The 20,970-nt window shown below is 37.2% G+C and overlaps 1 protein-coding gene and 1 long non-coding RNA gene across 2 annotated transcripts; one reads left to right on the forward strand and one right to left on the reverse strand.

Moving 5' to 3' along the window:
- Positions 1-1,230: 1,230 nt before the first annotated feature.
- LOC127979517 (collagen alpha-1(XXVIII) chain) lies at positions 1,231-20,700 on the forward strand. Its single transcript, XM_052585033.1, has 34 exons — positions 1,231-1,363; positions 4,089-4,654; positions 4,987-5,007; positions 5,254-5,313; positions 6,919-6,972; positions 7,055-7,099; positions 7,207-7,233; positions 7,367-7,411; positions 7,498-7,542; positions 10,470-10,523; positions 10,619-10,687; positions 10,946-11,014; positions 11,133-11,201; positions 11,377-11,445; positions 11,525-11,593; positions 11,692-11,760; positions 12,141-12,209; positions 12,314-12,385; positions 12,581-12,649; positions 13,687-13,758; positions 14,088-14,156; positions 14,362-14,430; positions 14,511-14,579; positions 14,663-14,731; positions 14,837-14,905; positions 14,985-15,053; positions 15,158-15,226; positions 15,332-15,412; positions 16,324-16,359; positions 16,445-16,481; positions 16,567-17,121; positions 17,205-17,356; positions 18,762-19,017; positions 19,119-20,700. The coding sequence occupies exons 1-34, from the start codon at positions 1,243-1,245 to the stop codon at positions 19,289-19,291; spliced, it is 3,507 nt and encodes a 1,168-aa protein (XP_052440993.1). The 5' UTR covers positions 1,231-1,242; the 3' UTR covers positions 19,292-20,700.
- LOC127979518 (uncharacterized) lies at positions 11,774-16,691 on the reverse strand. The gene is made up of 3 exons (XR_008158802.1): positions 16,546-16,691; positions 12,550-12,638; positions 11,774-12,371 (listed from the first exon to the last, which is right to left on the reverse strand). It is a non-coding gene; the product is annotated as an uncharacterized LOC127979518 (long non-coding RNA).
- Positions 20,701-20,970: the final 270 nt, after the last annotated feature.

The following is a 20,970-nucleotide window of genomic DNA, read 5'->3' on the forward strand; positions in this document are numbered from 1 at the left end:
TTAGTAATGCAGTTTAATTTCAGATAGACTTTTTTTTTTTTTCAGGGATTTTTTACACCATCTCTGTGAGCTAATGGTTGAAAAGACATGGATAAATGGAGTACAGGAATCAAAGCTGTCAGAATAATCGCCCTCCCTATCCACCGACAAAAGGGGGTTTAACTCAGTGAGTCCCAGAGCAGTGAGCCGGTTACTGTCACTGAGCTCTGACAGAGTCTGGAGAGGGTATTACTGGGTTATTCACAGATTATATGCCTGGCCGCGATGACACTTTGCCTGTTCTGCCTCTAGCTCTTTCATACAGTGATAGCACACACCGTGAGGATGTAACTGGACCTCAGTGATTGCACTGGATTATTAAGGAGACGGACAGTACACACAGCAGTCAGCATTTTGGTAAGGATCCATTATAATAAATGCCTACTGTTACATTTTCAGATGATATTCGATATTTTCTTGGACACAAGAAAGCACATTTTTATTTTGTGTTACAGCTCTTGATATAATGTGAAGTTGAAAAGTTTATTAATAAAATATTAATATAATTATGTGCTAAATATGAAATTAATCTGATATTTAATTAATCGTTTAATTATTTTTTATTAATATCTGTTATAGGACAGAAGGAGTTGAACTTGACTTTAAAAAAACATGGATAAAATATGCGTTCAGGTGTAAAAAGAAGGATAACATCATTATGAAATAAAATGTAAATATTACCAGCTGAAGTGATTTTGTAGCAGCTTCAGGGCTGAAATGGACAGGCCACGTGCATGACAGCCTCAGGAGAGTTCATAGGATACGCCCTTTCTGACCCCTAAGCATTTCTAAAGTCAAGGTGGATTGCAAAAAAAAAAAAAAACTATTAATCACTGAAATAAACTATTATCTACTTATAAATATGAACTGGACTGGAGTTGGCTTGGAAACATTGATTATTAAAAAAAAAACTATTCGGGGCCATGCATTACAGAGATATTACCATGGATAAAAAGTTTTCATAGCCTAACATTTGTTATTTTAGAGAAAATAGCCACACTTGGCTAACTGCTTTAATGAAAGTGTATTTAGCATTTGCATTGTTTGTCCATCTACTATAAGACAGGCTAGCGGATTTTATTATAGTCATGATGTGATGTCAAACGATAAATACACTATCTTAGGGAGATTTTTCCAGTGATGTATTAAACACTAAAACAGATATCTGATCAGTTTTGTAGAGCGGGAGAATAAGCAGGAAGGATGCAGTGTGGTGTGATGCTGTGTGTCCTGCTGCTGATACTGTCCTCTAGTGCTAGAAACCAGAACAGAAGAAAAAACAGACAGAAGCCAGACAACACTGTCATGCAGAATGAAGTCAAAAGTAAGAAACACTATTTTTTTGTTTGTTTGTTTGTCTGTCTGTTCATTTTCTACCTTTTAACCTGTCTGTCTGTTCGTCCTTCTAAAGGCCGGTCTTTCTCTTCTGTTTGTCTGTCTTCCTAACATCTGTCTGTCCATCTTTCACTTCTGCCTGTCCATCTTTCTACTGGTCTACCTTTTTCTTCTGTCTGTCTGTCTAAATTTCTCTTCTGTCAAATGTTAAATTCAAATGAGCTTTATTGGCATGACTTGCACAGCATTGCCAAAGCATTGTACATTACAAGTATAAGGAATAAAAAATATATATATATAATACATAAAACAAAAACAGATCTGTAAAATAATTAGAAATATTTATACTTTCTTTCTTTCCTCTTTTCTCTTCTGTCTTTCTACCTGTCTGTCTGTCTGTTTTTGTCTTCTGTCTACCTGTTCATCTTTCTCTTTAGTCTGTCTATCTCTGGCTGAATGTCTTTCTATCTGTCTGTCTTTCTCTTTAGTCTGTCTATCTCTGTCTGAATGTCTTTCTATCTGTCTGTCCATCTTTCTCTTCTGTCTGTCTGTCTCTGTCTGAATGTCTTTCTGTCTCTCCGTCTTTCTCTTTAGTCTATCTCTGTCTGAATGTCTTTCTATCTGTCTCTCCGTCTTTCTCTTTAGTCTGTCTATCTCTGTCTGAATGTCTTTCTATCTGTCTCTCCATCTTTCTCTTTAGTCTGTCTATCTCTGTCTGAATGTCTTTCTGTCTCTCCGTCTTTCTCTTTAGTCTATCTCTGTCTGAATGTCTTTCTATCTGTCTCTCCGTCTTTCTCTTTAGTCTGTCTATCTCTGTCTGAATGTCTTTCTATCTGTCTCTCCATCTTTCTCTTTAGTCTATCTCTGTCTGAATGTCTTTCTATCTGTCTCTCCGTCTTTCTCTTTAGTCTGTCTATCTCTGGCTGAATGTCTTTCTATCTGTCTCTTCGTCTTTCTCTTTATTCTGTCTATCTCTGTCTGAATGTCTTTCTATCTGTCTCTCCGTCTTTCTCTTTAGTCTGTCTATCTCTGGCTGAATGTCTTTCTATCTGTCTCTCCGTCTTTCTCTTTAGTCTGTCTATCTCTGTCTGAATGTCTTTCTATCTGTCTCTCCTTCTTTCTCTTTAGTCTGTCTATCTCTGTCTGAATGTCTTTCTATCTGTCTGTCTTTCTCTTTAGTCTGTCTATCTCTGTCTGAATGTCTTTCTATCTGTCTCTCCGTCTTTCTCTTTAGTCTGTATATCTCTGTCTGAATGTCTTTCTTTCTATCTGTCTGTCTTTCTCTTTAGTCTGTCTATCTCTGTCTGAATGTCTTTCTATATGTCTGTCCATCTTTCTCTTCTGTCTGTCTGTCTCTGTCTGAATGTCTTTCTGTCTCTCCGTCTTTCTCTTTAGTCTATCTCTGTCTGAATGTCTTTCTATCTGTCTCTCCGTCTTTCTCTTTAGTCTGTCTATCTCTGTCTGAATGTCTTTCTATCTGTCTCTCCATCTTTCTCTTTAGTCTGTCTATCTCTGTCTGAATGTCTTTCTGTCTCTCCGTCTTTCTCTTTAGTCTATCTCTGTCTGAATGTCTTTCTATCTGTCTCTCCGTCTTTCTCTTTAGTCTGTCTATCTCTGTCTGAATGTCTTTCTATCTGTCTCTCCATCTTTCTCTTTAGTCTATCTCTGTCTGAATGTCTTTCTATCTGTCTCTCCGTCTTTCTCTTTAGTCTGTCTATCTCTGGCTGAATGTCTTTCTATCTGTCTCTTCGTCTTTCTCTTTATTCTGTCTATCTCTGTCTGAATGTCTTTCTATCTGTCTCTCCGTCTTTCTCTTTAGTCTGTCTATCTCTGGCTGAATGTCTTTCTATCTGTCTCTCCGTCTTTCTCTTTAGTCTGTCTATCTCTGTCTGAATGTCTTTCTATCTGTCTCTCCTTCTTTCTCTTTAGTCTGTCTATCTCTGTCTGAATGTCTTTCTATCTGTCTGTCTTTCTCTTTAGTCTGTCTATCTCTGTCTGAATGTCTTTCTATCTGTCTCTCCGTCTTTCTCTTTAGTCTGTATATCTCTGTCTGAATGTCTTTCTTTCTATCTGTCTGTCTTTCTCTTTAGTCTGTCTATCTCTGTCTGAATGTCTTTCTATCTCTCTCTCCTTCTTTCTCTTTAGTCTGTCTATCTCTGTCTGAATGTCTTTCTGTCTGTCTTTCTCTTTAGTCTGTCTATCTCTGTCTGAATGTCTTTCTATCTCTCTCTCCTTCTTTCTCTTTAGTCTGTCTATCTCTGTCTGAATGTCTTTCTATCTGTCTTTCTCTTTAGTCTGTCTATCTCTGTCTGAATGTCTTTCTACCTGTCTGTCCGTCTCTTTTTGTCTTCTGTCTACCTGTTCATCTTTCTATTTAGTCTGTCTATCTCTGTTTGAATCTCTTTCTATCTGTCTGTCCATTTTCTCTTCTGTCTGTCTCTGTCTGAATGTCTTTCTACTTGTCTGTCCGTCTGTTTTTGTCTTCTGTCTACCTGTCCATTTTTCTCTTCTGTCTATCTGTCTGTCTTTTTAGTGGTCTTTATGTCTGTCTTGTTTCTTGTCTTTTTATCTGTCTACACGTCCATCCTTCTCTTCTGTCTGTCTGTCTTTCTACCATCTGTCCATCTTACTCTTCTGTCTCTCTGTCTTTCTCGTCTTTATGCCTGTCTGCCTGTCTTCTCTAATCTGTAATAGTTTAATTTATTTTCCTGCAGCTCTGTTCTGTCCAGTGGAGTTGGCGTTTTTAGTGGACGGTTCAGAGAATGCCAAAATGCTTCAGTTTGAGAGGCAGAGGGAGTTTGTCCTGCGCTTCAGCACCAGGCTGATGCAGCTCCAGGTGTCCGGCTGGCGTATGCGGGTGAGACTCGCCCTCCTGCAGTACAGCAGCACTGTCTCAGTGGAGCACAACTTCCGTGACTGGCAGGACATCGACGTGTTCCACAGCCGAGTGGATGTCATGACTTACATCGGTCATGGCACTTACTCAGCTTACGCCATCTCAAATGCCACTCGGCTCTTCACCCAGCAGACGTCGACCAGCAGCCTAAGAGCAGTGCTTATGTTGACAAATGGGGTGGACCACCCGCGCAGCCCCAGTGCTGTGAGTGCAGCCGCAGATGCCAAGAACCAAAACATCCGTATGTTTGTCATTGGGCTGTCGGGATCCACACGAGACGAGCAGGACAATGGTATACTGAGGTCGATCGCCAGCGCACCACCTCAGCAGCACCTGTTCAGCCTCACTGACCCACAGCTGGACGACAAGCTCTTCAGGGAACTGGTGAGTGTTTAGGGACAGGGCCGGTTTCACCTAGAAGACGTGGAAGATGGACGATGGATGGGTACCTAAAGCTCAAAAGGGGTGGTAAAGTGCAAAAATATACATTGAATAAAAATTTATCTAAACACCGGGGGAGCTGTAATACACCATTTCATGCACATAATCTATGTAATCTATGTGATTAAAAAACTATGGTCGTAAAAAGTAATTTTAATACATAGTTATCATCACATATGAAAAACATCACAGTCCCCTCAAAATATGTATGTATCTGTTAATGGTTTACAAATTTGTTCAGTTCAGTCTACAATGCTCTCTTTTCTCTTTTACAGAGTGAATTTGCGAACACATTTGTAAGTATAGTTGCTTCATAAAAACATTTGAAAGTGTATAAGTTTGTTTTTCAAAATAAATATGGTTTTATCAGTCATTTTCTGATAAAGGTCGACTGACTGTACTGATCATACAATATTGCACTGAGAATATTTATTTGAGTTGAAATAGTTTTAGTACAAAATAAAAATATATCCTGCGGTGCCACATAATACAGTGATGGCATATCATTCATCTCTAAGGGATTTTTTCTCTCTCTGTAACAGTGTCCACAACCCAAATCCTGTCAGTGTGACAAAGGAGAGAGAGGTCTTCCTGGAAATCCAGTGAGTTTACATCAACACTGTGAATATTTCCACAGTCAGTTCCCATCATATCACATCCAGCTATGTCTGCAGATTAATAAAACTATGCAATTTCTATAGATATTCATAATTACAAAAGCATCAACATGACCAAGAAGTTTCCAATGCTCATCAAGGCTGTATCTATTGGATCAAAAATACAGAATTTTTTTTTTTGTGAAATATTAAATATTGGTAATTAAAATAAGAGTTTTCTGTTTCAGTATACTTGAAAATATAATCTATTCCTGTGAAGCAATGCTGAATTTTCAGTATCTATTTCAGTATTTACTCCAGTCTTCAGCGTCATTTGGCCCTTCAGAAATCATTATAATATGCTGATTTATAATCAGTGTTGGATACAGTTGTGCTGCTTAATATGTTTTGGGACATATACTTGTTCCAGCATTCCGTGATAAAGGAAATTTTTTATTTTGTGTTACAATATACACCATTATTCATAAGTTTGGGAGCTGTATATTTGTTCTTAATTTTAATACTTTAATTCAGCAAGGATGTGTTAAATGGATAATGTCATATGAAAGACTTATATTGTTAGAAACGGTTTCTATTTAAAACAAATGCTGTTCTTTTTGACTTTTTATTTATCATAGAATCAAAGAAACAATTATCACAAGATCAAAAAAATATTAAGCAGCACAACATTTTCAACTGATAATAAATCATCATATTATACTGATTTCTGAAGGATCATGTGACGCTGAAGACTGGAGGAATGATGCTGAAAATTCAGCGCTGCGACACAGAAATAATATATATTTTAAATATATTAAAATAGGAAACCAGTATTAGAAATTGAAAATATATAGTATTAAAAATATATAAAAATATTACACTAATTTCAGTATTTTTGATCAAATAAATACAACCTTGATGAACATAAAAGACAGTATATATATCTATATATATCTATATATATATATATTTAGTTCAGATGCATACTTATTTTATTTCTTTTTTTTTTTTTTGAGTTAGTTTAACTTTGATGTGCTAAAATAAAAAAACACTTAAACTGAAATAAATGTTAAAAATTAAAACTAACAAAAATATGTATGAAACTAAAAAACAGCATTGCACCTGGCATAATTTCTTAGCTGTATCTGTAAAAGGTAATCTGAATCCTCTGAATGGTGTTTCAGAATATAGACATCAGGCCTGTGATGTAGACGAAACAAACAGAGTTCAAACTGTTTGAGGAAGAAGTGTTAATCCTTTCTCTGAGCTGTGTTTGATGAAGCGGTTAACTCTGTCGCTCTGAAAGCTCTGGTTTAAGGCCAGCACATAGCAGGTGGATTCAGGGCGGCACATGAAAGACTAGCAAGTGTTTCCCACACTGAAAGTGTAGCAGGTGCTTCACGGAAGGTTAAAGGTCAACACCAGCGGATTATGCAGAGATGAACGAAACAAAACATCTCGTATCAACACAAATCAAATCCACCGACTCTTACTGAACCGACTGGGAAAGGCCTGCTCTTGTCAATCAATATCATTCAGTTGCACAAAGAAACGTTTATCTAACCATATTCTTTAACAATCATGTCTGCTGTAATTTCGCGTAAATATTAGGGTAAACCAGGCGATCCAGGATTCGATGGGCCACCTGGTGTTAAAGGATCTAAAGTAAGTTTTTAGTGCACTAATTCTGTCTTATTTTTGGCAAGTTGTGGTGTTTTCAGATCTGATTTCCTCTGTTTCTCCATAGGGAGAGGCAGGCTTAAATGGACGTCCAGGATTAGAGGGTCTAAGGGTATTATATCCTGATATATTACTCTAAAAAAGTTATGAATATACTTTTTACTTGTATGTTCATTGCTGGGTCTCTGACTGATCAAGTTCTTGCTTCTTTTATTGCAGGGAAGACCAGGATCAAAAGGAGAAAAGGCAAGTATATTTGACTTAATGAATTCACATGAAGCTGGCATGCTTTTAAAACATCAGCCTGATGGTGAAGTGAACAGATGATATCAGACAGCAGGACAATGACATTTACTGTCACTCTCTCTCCGTTCTGTAGGGCGGGAAAGGAGAATGTGGCACCCCGGGGATAAAAGGAGATCAAGTAGGTTTTATGAGATGGTTCTCTGGATCTGTGGTGTGTATGTGACCCACGGTGTATCATGATGAGTCTGTCTTTCATTCCCACAGGGTTCGGATGGACCTCCAGGACCACGTGGACCCCGAGGAGATCAGGTTGCCTTTATCAAGTTTGTCATATATGCATGAATTTACCTTGATTTACCATTATGATTTGTGGCATTGTGGCATTATTTTGGTGACAGTTATTCGTAGTACTGTAAAAAAAAAAAAAAAAAAAAAACATGATTTGAATATTATAATATTAATGGTTTAAAATCAAAATAAATTAAAAAGTTTGAAGTAATGGCTGCCAAAAATTCTGATTTTTACATTTAATATATTATTATATAATAAATATATTCTATTTTTTTTACAATTTAATATAAGAACATAAATGTAAAATTGTATTACAGTTATTTTAAATTGTGATAATATTTCACAATATTAGGTTCTAATATTTTATATCTAATGTTTTACTCTATTTTGAAATGCAGCCTTGGTGAACATAACAAACCTTTCAAAAACATTTTAAAAAATCGACTGGACTGGAATATGACATAATATGATATATCTGTTTTATTTTATTATTGAATTCACACAGGTTATTATTATTATTAGTTTCAATATTGATAATTTTGCATTACAGTAATAAGTATTTGAGTTGAAAATTCTTAATGCCAAATTTAATCAAGTATTTTTTCGGTCCCACTATATCTTAAGGTCTAATTTTCACTATTAATAAACCATTAACTTTGACTCTTGCCTCTATAAACCCCTAATGATCTGCTTATTAATAGTTAATCAGATAGTTATGTTTTGGTTTGGGGTAGGAATAGGGATGCAGAATAAGGTCATGCTCGATCAGACTCACACAGTCGGACGATCTCTCCGGTCTCTGCACTGATGGAATGTGATGGAGGAATGAAGTGCTGTTCTTCCACTAATGTTACATAGCTACAGCAGTGAATCCAGGCCTACAGGCCTTTGTTCCTCTCTGACGGCTGTCTTTGTTCCTCTGGATTAGTATAGGGACAGGGGTTACTATCTCCTGCCCTCCTCCTTCAGTCTCTGTCCCTGTGCTTTCGGTGTGATGACAGCAGCAGATTCAGATTCAGAGAGCTTCAGTTTCCCACACAGTCTATTCTCTGGTGACGGGGAATCTGTCTGGCTGTCATGTGTCCAACCAAAACACACCATAAGTGATGGCACGGCTAGCTTTATTATCCTTGTCCGGCAGCTACAATTTCTGGAAACAAGCTGACCAATTTGGGTCAAGGTCTGCATTAAACAGTTTATACGGTTTAATTGAATAGTCTACCAGAAATACACGCAATTCTGAAAATGCACAACAGAGATATGAATTTATATGCATTTGTTTACTACATATTAAGTTATTCGGTTATTCAAACTTGTGAATTTTTTTTTTTAAATACAATGATTTATCCTGATATGATAACTTATCCCGTGGCACCTCTTTTGGACAACACTAGTAATATTGAATAGAATTGAATTGAATTGAATTGAATATTACAGCCTCCATCTGTGAGTTGAAATGTCTGATAATTTACAATTTGCTGTGTGCTGTCTAAGCATCAGAAATAAGTCTGTAAGTAAGACTGTAAGTTGCTTTGGATAAAAGCGTCTGCTAAATGCATAAATTATAATTAAATTAAATTGATTTAAGTTTCGAATTTGCTCACAAATTATATCATTAATCCAAATAGGCCAGACCTAAAAAAAATATTAAATGTGCTAAACAATTGACCTCAATACAATAATTTGCTTACAATTATGGAAGCCTGTTTCCACCACTGAATAAAGAAGAAGGTAACTGCGACTCTTTATCCACCAACTCTGACTTTTTATCTCACTATTGTGAGTTTATGCCAGTTCAGTTCTCATTTTGAATTATTTTCTAAGAATTCCGACATAAATTCAAAATTGCATGATATAAATTCACAGTTGTGTTGTAACGTCTAAATTGGTAGATATAAAATGTTAGAATTGTTCACTTTTTCTCCTCCGAATTGGTCTTTGAAACTTGCTATTGCAAGTTAATAACTAACAATTTTGATTTTATTACTTGCATTTGCAAGTTTATATTATGCAATTTTGATCGAAAAAAGTCAGAATTCATATCTTGCAACTTTGACATGGTTGTTCATAATTGTTGTTCATAATTCGTCTTTACAACTTGCAATTCTATGAAAAAAAAAACGTCAGAAGTGAACTCGCAAAAACTCACAATTGCAAGACAAATGTCAGAATTGTGAGATAAAAAGTAGCAAATCTTCTTTTTTAAATTCAGTGACAGAAACAGGCTTCCATAAAGAACAGCATCTTATACACATTTTTACACAATATACAAAAATGCAGTATTTTAAAAGCCATCTTTGCAGATTTGAAGTTATTACCTGTTAAAATCTGATTGGCTTTAGCCGAGCCATATTATGTTATCAAATCGACAGTTCACTACAGCATTATTAAGGATTTTCATATGCCCCACATATAGGTGATGTTGATCTGAATGCTGTAGTCTAAGTGTATCATGTGTTCAGTGGATAGCTCGGTTCATGAAAAATTAGCAATGGCAGACCATTAAACATCTTTTCATTGAATAACATTTAGACAAATCGAAATCCTTTTGAACTTGCACCATGCCCTGCTGATACGTGCAAAATTTAGTAAAGATCGGACGACTGATCTATGACCCTAACCCTAATCCCAATAAGTAGTTTAACTTAATTTAAGATTTGAGTTCTATGAGTTGTATTTTCTAAGCGAAGTTAATTACTAAACATAGAACAGGAATCTAGATCAAGATGTGTCTGTAATAGACAGCCCCTCTATCACTAATACTTTATTTCTAGAAAGCATGTCACAAATGCTATCATTAAGAATGAGTTTGTAATGAATGGTAAAAGTCCTTTAACAGATCAAAACACACACTCTGTCAGTACAGTGGACTCATAGATCAAGTGTTATTATTTTTAAGTGAATTATATAATATAGGCCAATGCTTGAATGCCTGTGTGTTGCAGGGACTGAGTGGACACCCTGGAGACTCTGGCCCTGAGGGTCCCAGCGGACCGAAAGTAAGGCTGCCTCTCACCATTAGGAAGTGATACCATATTATTAATGATAAACATGAAAATTATAGGACATGGAATGACAGAGACATCTATTACAGGGTGAGCGAGGACCTAGCGGACCCAACGGCCCTCCGGGGGACCCAGGGGTTGGGTTTCCTGGTGCAAAGGTAATCGAAAGACAAGATACTCTTATGATTTCTGAAGGATCACTGAAGACTGGAGTAATGATGCTGAGAATTCAGCTTTGATCACAGGAATACATTACATTTTAAAATATATTACAGTAGAATAATAATAATTTCTCACAATATTATTTTTTTACTCTATTTTAATCAATTTAATAGACTTGAACACTTAAAAACATCTCATCAAATCCTAAACTTACAATGGAATCATATTTTGACATCCTCTTTGTGTTTTAAAAGGGGGAAAAAGGTGGCCAAGGCAGACCTGGGCCGACTGGGCCAGTTGGTATCGGCGAGCCAGGACTGGCTGTAAGTGATCCGTCAGTAACCTTTACAGGGAGATACACATCCTCAGACATGTAACAGGAAACTATCAGACATTGTATATGTATATATAACACACTTATATTTAGTATCTGTTTATTAGGGCCCACCAGGACCTCCAGGAGTTCAAGGCAACCAAGGGTTTCCCGGAGAGGGTTTACCAGGATCGAAGGCACGAGTTAACAACAACGTTTACATGCAATTTAGTGTCTGAAAATATTACATTCAGTTCACGTTTAAGTGTAATAATCTGTCTTTTACAAGAGTCTGCTCATTAGCACTGATGCGACTGCTAGAGCTCTATGAGTTGATCATGTACTGATGGACTGTTGTTCACCACGTTTCAGGGTGAAAGGGGATTTGAGGGTCCTAAAGGTGGACGTGGACCTCCTGGGATTAGCATCAAGGGTGATAAGGTATAGTATAATCTCAGTTTAACAAGAAACATGTTGTTGTGGAGTGTAATAAGACACTAGTTGTTCCTTTCTTCTGCAGGGTAACACAGGGGAACCGGGTTTGCCTGGACTGATGGGGTTTCCAGGGGCTGGGCTCCAGGGTGAAAAGGCAAAGAGAAGTTTTTATGTATCCATAGGCTGCATCCTACATTATTTCTTTAAGAAATCATAGTGTGGCACTTTTTGATATAGTGTTTCTCACTGCAGGGAGACCCGGGACCCATAGGACCACCTGGCCCAAGAGGCCCCGCTGGAGTGGGTATGGCTGGCACTAAGGTACAGAGTGTGTGTGTGTGTGTGCAAAGATGTATCTTTAGAGAGTATTCTTAAGAAGTACTTTCAATCCATATTATCATAAGTAAACCACATTTAAGTGATGTTCACTCAAAAAGAAACATTTTGGTGATTAAAGTGATTTTTTTGTATTTTTACAAAAATGTGAAATGTTGCCTTGGCACCTAACAGAAATGAATGAGCTGAAGTTCTAAAATGACTAAAAATAAAGCTGAATTAAAAAAAAAATTAAGCTAAACAAACAACATTGACAAAAGCATGTAACAAAAGTGCTACATTTTTAATCAAATGGAAACTTTTGAAATTTTTAATTATGAAAATTTAATTTTGTAAATATACAATATATACACATTTGATTGCAGGGTGATCAGGGCTTTCCAGGAGAACCTGGACCACAAGGTGAGAGAGGAATGGGAGAACCAGGACCAAAAGTATGTACAATTTCAATGTCCTTACATTCTAAATAAAATATGATCTGTTTCTATATTTTCATTTGAGTAAACACCGGCGATATATATTGGTTTTATGACTTTAGGGAGAACCAGGCCCAGACGGATCACCTGGTATTCCTGGTATCCCAGGTGAAGACGGATCTGTGGGTCCAAAGGTAGAACACAATGTCCTGGGTCAAAGATTTAATAAAAAATGTAACCAGTGGTTTGGCTTTTAAAAATGAATGAATGTCATATGAAGTCATATGCTGTTTTAAGGTGTGTCTAAGAACTATAATTCTTTCTTATCTGTTTTATGAGTGCAAACATAGTTACTCACCTGGCGTTTCTATATTCTGTTCATATGTTAGGGTGAGGTGGGTGTACCTGGTGCTCGAGGTCCAGAGGGCTCAGCCGGGAGAGGTATTCCTGGTGAGAAGGTACAATGATGCTCTACGGTTTTTTATTTCTTATTTTTGTTACTACATGCATAGATCAAGTGACTAATATGATAAAAAGTTACTGATATGTAAATGTCAAACAGTGATTGACAGCATACATTTATTAACATTGAGTCACGCTTGTAAATGGCCATTTCCAGAAACTAATATTCTTAGTTTGGGTAACAGTGGGAGTAATATATGTGACCCTGGACCACAAAAGAAGTCTTAAGTCGTTGGGATATATTTTTAGCAATAGCCAAAAAAACATTGTATGGGTCAAAATTATTGATTTTACGTTTATGCCAAAAATCATTAGGATATTAACTAACGATCATGTTCCATGAAAATATTTTGTGAATCCCCTACCTTAAATATATAAAAAACTTTGTTTTTGATTAGTAATATGCATTGCTAAGAATTTATTTGGACAACTTCAAAGGCCATTTTCTCAGTATTTTTTTTATTTATTTATTTTTTGCTCCCTCAGATTCCAGATTTTCAAATAGTTGTATTTTTTACAAATATTGGCCAATCTAATTAAACCATACATCAGTGGAAAGCTTTGAAAAATTGACACTGATGAATGGTTTTGTGGTCCAGGGTCATATATTTCCTGCCATTAAATGCAAGCTTTACATTAACTGAAGACTTTAGTAACAATGCAGAATCTTTGTAAAAATGTAATATTGTAGTGATTTTTTAAATATTGTTTTACATTTTCAATGAGAAATGAGAATAAAAATCCTTCTAGTCCTTTTAAAGTTCTTAAAGTCCCTAATAACATTTCACTTTTAGACTTCTGAGACATTTTCTCTATGAAGGAATATGATATCTTATTTTTGCATTTTGATTTTGGGGTAAAATGTAATCTGGACTGTATTCATGATGTGCTTTCGTCTCAAAATAAATTAGTATTAGTAACATATCATGTTATTTACAGCTAAAAAGCTGAACAATCCTCAAATACTGTCCCATCAGAATGTACTAAAGTGGAAAATGTCGCTGTAAATTTTGTTTGTGAATCTCTCCACAAGGGGAACCGAGGGGACAGAGGACCTCGGGGTCTCCCAGGAAGTGCAGGAGCAGCAGGACCCCCGGGGGCCAAGGTGGGTGGGACAGTGACAGAGCTTAAAAACATACTGATTTTGCATTGGGAATGTGAAGGTTAATGTCCATGTCGTTGTGTTTAGAGGTTTGGATGTCAGATGACTTTTAAAGAGTTCATAAAAGATCTTTAGGGTTTGGATGTACACTTTTATGGCTGCTCATAATCAGTCCTTTAACAGTCATGCTGGGTTGTGAGAATATTCACACATAAAAACCATAAACTCATAAAATACACTGAAACTCAAAAATCTCTCACCATCCATGTTTTCTTATATACTCCAGAAACATATTTTAAAAACTGGTAATAAAAGATTTCTTTCATGCCTAGGGAGAACCAGGAAGTTTAGGCATGATGGGTTTACGAGGACCTCCAGGTCGAGGATTACCTGGTCCAAAGGTGTGTATATGTCTCACTAGGTTTAAACAGTGATAGACGCTATTCACACAAAGTGTAAAAAGAAGTAATATTTGTACTAAATGTAAATATCGTTTTTGCATTTTGCTATTTGCATTCTAACCTAATGTCATACATTACTGTATGTATTGTACATATGCTCTTAAGCATTATGTTGGTTGTCTGTTTTATTTTATTTTTTTGTTAGGGAGAGCCAGGACCTGCAGGCCCCCCGGGTCCAGTTGGAGAGCCAGGTGTCGGGACCACAGGCCCTAAGGTTATAGCTTCAAAGACTATTACTACATGGTTAAATATGATTCTTTATGACCTAATCAAATCTATGTTGGCATGTTTCAGGGTGACAGAGGAAGTTCAGGACCAGTGGGGCCACAAGGAATGAAAGGGGAGGGTTACCCCGGACCACAGGTGCGTGAAAGCAGACACATCCTTTGATAAGAGCAACACAGAAAACAAGACCAGTAACAGCTATACATAAGATATATTCTCAGGGGCTTCCAGGATTGCCTGGGCCGCAAGGGGAAGTTGGACCTGAAGGACAAGGAATTCCTGGACCAAAGGTATCTGTCATTTTTCAGTTCGCAATAAATGATTACTCTGTCTTACAGAAAGACTGCAAAGACTAGTCTAGTTTTTCCTTTAAATGATGTAGTTGTTGATTTCAGGGAGACCGGGGCTCACCTGGAGCAACCGGCCCTTCAGGACCTCCAGGGATTGGACTGATGGGACCAAAGGTTCAATAACACTCCTTAAAAAAAAATTGTGCGTGGGCTCAGAATATATTCATCGCTGATTACTATGAGATTTTTATAGGGTGCAGTTGGCCAGCCTGGTGCTCTTGGTCTTCCAGGACCTCCAGGAGAGGGAATTCAGGGTCCCAAGGTAAGGACAAAAGGCCTTATTATAGCTCAATCCGCTTGGACAACGAGCAAAACACTTAACCACACAGAAGCTTAGACTTCTAAATTACCATTTTGTGATCACAGGGAGATCGTGGGTTTCAAGGGCCCCCTGGCCCCAGAGGGCCTCCAGGTGATGGTCTGCCCGGAGAGAAGGTACGAGAGAGACAAACACTGGCCAGCTGTATTATATGTCAGTGTAGTTAATACTATGTTCCTTTTCAAATGCATTGCTAAAATAACTAAATCTGATGGTTTCAGGGTGACAGGGGCCTTACAGGGGAACGTGGAAGAAAAGGAGAGGGAGGAGAACATGGGATGCCTGGACAAACAGGAGCCAAGGTAATATCCAGTTACTAGGTTCACATTCAGTTCCAGTTAATGTTTGAATGATTTGTCAGGCAGAGTTGACAAAGTTTGAGTCCAAGTCAAGGTTAAGACCAGAATAGAGTCCAAGTCTAGACAAAGACCTACAGATAGTCTGAATGGACCACATACCACTAACCGCAAGCATGTTTTAGTACTCAAAACCGGACTTGGTCTCGAATCCAAGTCAAGACAAACGAGTCCATGACAAGACCATTGATATATATATATATATATATATATATATATATATATATGGTTTCATAAACAGACTCGAGACAGAGTTCAGTTTTGATCACTACAACACTGTTTCTGGGTTAAACGCACATGAAAAACCACTAACCTTACACCAGAGATATTCAACTCTTCTCATGGAGATCCAACTGTCCTGCAGTTTACCTCCAGTCCTTATCAAACACACTTGAATCAGCTTATCAGGGTCTTTAAAGCTGCTTAAAAAAATCAAAGGGAAGTGTGTTGAGGAAATAAACTTTGCAGGACAGTGGCTCTCTAGGAGCAGGGTCGAAGAGTTATATTATAAAAACACACTGTAACATACAGAGATACTTGAAAGATGTTCAGTACATTACAATAATATGCTCCAGCATTATCTACTATCCAACATTGCACACGGACATCAGGATAATCTGAGGAAATTGCTCAAATTGCTCAAATCCCAATTCACGTAGATTCCTAAAATAACTGTATTTTGCCCATGAAATTTGACGGACAACAATAAATGTGACCACACCACTTAACTAATGGAACCACAACAGATTTTAAGCCAGCATTAATTTAGTATTTACCCAAACCTGAGGTTTCAGGATAATGTAGATTATACCTGAAAAACTGATTCTGTTAATAATAAAACTGAACTTAAATTATAGGGAAAACCAGGAGAGAAGGGAGAGCCCGGCCTATCTGTGAGTCAAAGATTTATATTCAACCTTTTTTTCATAACTCTGACTTCTATTGTATAAATAACATACACTGAACTTGATCCCACAGAGAGACCAGGTGATCAGAATAATCCGGGAAATATGTGGTATATAACCATCCCTGTTTTTCAAGCAAAAACCTATATATAGGTATTAGGTGGGGGCACTTACTTGTTGTGTGTTTTCTCTCAGGATGTGGTCTGAAATGCAGGACGGGTCCTCTGGAGCTGGTCTTTATCATCGACGGCTCAGAGAGTGTAGGTCCGGAGAACTTTGAGCTGGTGAAGGATTTCGTGAACGCTCTGATCGATCGGATGTCTGTGAGCCATGAAGCCACCCGTGCTGGGGTGGTGCTCTTCAGTCGTGTGGATGTGGTGGTGACCAGCCTTCAACAGCTGTCCGACCAGGCAAGTGTTAAAGCTGCTGTGCGCAGGATGCAGTACATGGGCGAGGGCACCTTCACGGGCAGCGCCATCCTTCGGGCCACTCAGCTCTTCCGAGCAGCACGGCCGGGCGCGAGAAAGATTGCCATCTTGCTGACCGACGGTCTGGCCGACAAGAGGGATTCAGTGAGGCTGAAAGATGCAGCGGAAGAGGCTCACAATGCTGGGATTGAAATCTTTGTAGTTGGCATCATGAACAGCAGAGATGCCCAGTATACAGAGTTTAAGACTGAGATGAACATTTTGGCATCTGATCCTGATGAAAATTATGTCTACTTGATTGATGACTTCATGAGCCTGCACAGTACGTATGCCTGTATTTCTTTTAAATATGGTGTAATTGACTCAATTCGATTTGTTTTATTCTGTCTTGTTGTGATTTTTCAGCACTGGAGAGTAAACTGCTGAGTCAGATCTGTGAGAGTGTCGATGGACCGCTCTTTGGAAATGGAAAAGCATTCCCTCCATTTGAGCCTGAGCCAGTTCCAGACAGAACTGAGGCTCCCACCACAAGTTATTTTATCACAGATGACAAAGAGGTCATTTTTTTTTATTTACTTCTATGTAAAGACACTAATACATTCTGATATAGCAAATAAATTCTCTATGTATACTCATACACAAAATAAACTCAAATATAAACTTAGTTCGGAGCCCTGCACATGAAATGCAGAAAAAAACAAACATGTTGTGACCACGAATTAAGGATTTGTTCCTGTGACTTAATAGTTTGTTCCCTCGCAGTAGTAAAAAAAAACAACTAATTGCATTACTTAGTTACTTTTTATGGAAAGCAATGCAGTACATTACTTTTGTGTTACTTTTCGTCACCTTGGCTGGGCTTGCTTGTTTTTTATAATAACAAAAACCCAAAGGTTATATTTTTGGCAATGGTAAAAACCCTTTTGGGTGAAGTATCAGTCTATTTTTATGTGCATTTTGGATTATTGCATAAAAAAAACAATGAATGGAATTGCGAAGATGCGCTTAAATTCTAAAAATGACTGAGTGGGATAAACTTTTTATCCGATAAGAAAAACTGCGTGCATACTACGTTGGAAACACATTTACTAAATAAATTCCATCATGCGCATTGAAAAAGTCATATGACTTTGCGCTATGAGACAGGATACCTTGACAAACCAGCGGACCGATTTCATTCACAGCATCTTTATGCTGTTTTTGTCGTTCTTATATGTAGTAAAATGTAGTGCCAGTTTATGAAGAAGTGATTATTTTGTTCTCTTTAAGTCGTTGGATGGGAACGGTGCTTTATTCCCAAATGTTTTATGCGATATTCCAGTTTTGCGCAAAAGCTAAATTAGCATCTTTGGATGGAAACAGCTAGTGAATAAATAGGGAAACAAAGTAACCTGTGCTGCTTATTTGAAAAAGTAACTCAGATATTTCACAAATTTAAATTTAATGCATTATTTTTTTTAAGTTACTGGAAAAGTAATCTGATAAATTGCGTTACTTGTAATGTTACCCCAAAGACTGGTCTTACATTGTGTTCATTTTGCTGGAAAGAGCTTTTGGGTAACATTTTAGAATAAGGATCCATTAGTTAATGTTAGTTAACTACTTTCGTTAACATGAACTAAGCAAGAACAATCCTTCTACAGCATTTATAAGTCTTAGTTCATGTTAATTTCAACATTTACTAATGCATTATTTAAATCAAAAGTTGTGCTTGTTAACATTAGTTAATGCATTGTGAATTACCATGAACTAACAATGAATAACTGTATTTTAATTAACTAACATTAACGAAGATGAATAAATACAGTAATTAATGTATTATTCATTGTTTGTTCATGTTAATTAATACATTAACTAACATTAACTAATGGAACCTTATTCTAAAGTGTAACCAGCTTTTGTTTCAAGATGAGATGTGCTGCCTGCTCCAACGCCGCAAATTTGTAAATTTCTTTTTCACAGAATGCACTTCCAACAGAGTTTGAGACCACTTCTTCTCCAGATGACTATGACGAGAACGACTGGACACTCTTTGTAGATGGATCTTTAACTGAGCTTCCTAAGGTGACAGATGCCCCAATTGGAGATAAGACGAGACAGTCCTCCATCTCAGTAGTGGGACCCCAGACGCCCATAAACTGGCGGCCTGTTTCCGAAATCAGTCCACCACCACGGACTCTACCTCCACCGGCCCCTCAGCCTAACGATTTCATGAAAGGTAAACACACTTGCTTACACTACACATATAGGCAGACTGATGTTTACTCCTGGTATTAACAGGCATTGTGAATGCAATGCGATGTTGCTGTTGTTTTTCAGAGGCAGGCTGTAGGCAGGGATTGGATCCCGGGCCGTGTCGGGAGTACAGGGTGATGTGGTACTACGATCCGGAGGCCAACGCATGCGCTCAGTTCTGGTATGGTGGCTGCCAAGGGAACAGGAACCGCTTTGAGACGGAAGACCTTTGTCAAAACGTTTGTGTAGAGACATAACATCCCCTCACAATGGAGCACAGGCCTTCCTCCAGCAGATTCACGACTTTGCAATCATGCACAATGCAGATACATGTTCATTGTCGTACAGGGGCTTTATGAGAAGAGTAAGGATTCCTGCTACTGTACACTGACTTTAGATCAGATTTGTCCTTTGGGTCAACACTATTTTAAATATTGTTTACTAGACTAGTGCTGCTCCATTTTCTAGAAAATGACATGTATATTCAAAGTACCAAAATCTTCCCTAGTCGCACTGAATGTTTTACAGATTTCTTTATTTTTTGATATTCCTTCCATAGAATATATTTCTGTTAATTGTGATTTCGGCTAAAGGTATAGTTCACCCCAAAATGAGAATTTGCTGAAAATGTACTCATCCATCAGGTCATCCAAGATGCAGATTCTGTTTCTTCTAATGCATCACTTGCTCAACTGTGGATCCTGTGCAGTGAATGGGTGCCGTCAGAATGAAAGTCCAAAAACATCACAATAAATCAGAGGTTATTCACACCACTCCATTCCACATCTTGTGAAGAAAATCAAGATGTGTGTTTATTAGAAGCAAATGTTTTAAACCATCAATTCTGGGCAGAATATCAGTCCATAATTTATAATAACGCTTCTTCCGGTGATAAAATCCAATTCTTTGTTGTTTTCTCACATCAAAATCCACCCACATATTTGTTTAGAATTGTTTTCACTTGTACAGTAAGTGGGGCTTGATTTGTGCTTACAGTATATCTCTCCTGATTCAGACTTCTTTTTCACTGAAGAAAGCAATATTACGTGTAAAGTACTCTTAAGCAGTTTGAACTTTTTCTCTTCACAAGATTTTAACTAATGGACGGGAGTGGTGTGAATTACTTGTGAATTATTGTGATGTTTTTATCAGATGTTAGGACTCTCATTCTGACGGCACCCATTCACTGCAAAAAGGATCCACTGGTGAGCAAGTGATGCAATGCTACATTTCTCCAAATCTGTTCAGATGAAGAAAACTCATCTACATCTTGACTTGACTGAAATTTTCAGTAAATTTTATTTTTTTCCTTGAACACCATTCCCAGTGCTCGTGCTAGTACACCCCTTGTTTTCAGAACATAATTGATTAAATACATATACATATTTTAATATTATATAAATGTATTTTAATTTCAACCAGAGCTAATGTTGAGAAGCTAACAATATGTCCCTGCTTTATACTGTAAAAAAGCACTGCACAAAATGACTAATACTGTGTACAAGATACATCAGCCTACTTCTAGCACGGATCATGACAAAATCATTTATGTGTGTCATTTTGAGTGCTTGTGTACTTAAAATGCAAAAAGCCTAACATTAAAAATCTGTGTTAAACTCTTATTGTATGTTAAATTTGTATTATATTGTATAATTAACATAATTTCCATCAATTATTTGACACCCAAAGTCTGGATTAACCAACGCTTTTCTTGTCTTACTTGTACTTTTACATTTGGACTATGATGAAGCAAACCACTGTGTTTCCAAAGCTTATGTTATTAATGTTTCGGACAATAAAGTTGTTAGTCTGTAACTTTTTATAAAAACCTGTCTTAACATTGTATAGAACAATAAATATAACGTGATTTACATTTAATGGTACAGTGCAGTCTACATGTATCAATAAATTTCACTCATAAAGATTACGTTTTGAA

This window comes from Carassius gibelio, chromosome B19 (genome assembly GCF_023724105.1).
Source record: "Carassius gibelio isolate Cgi1373 ecotype wild population from Czech Republic chromosome B19, carGib1.2-hapl.c, whole genome shotgun sequence".
NCBI lineage: Eukaryota > Metazoa > Chordata > Actinopteri > Cypriniformes > Cyprinidae > Carassius > Carassius gibelio.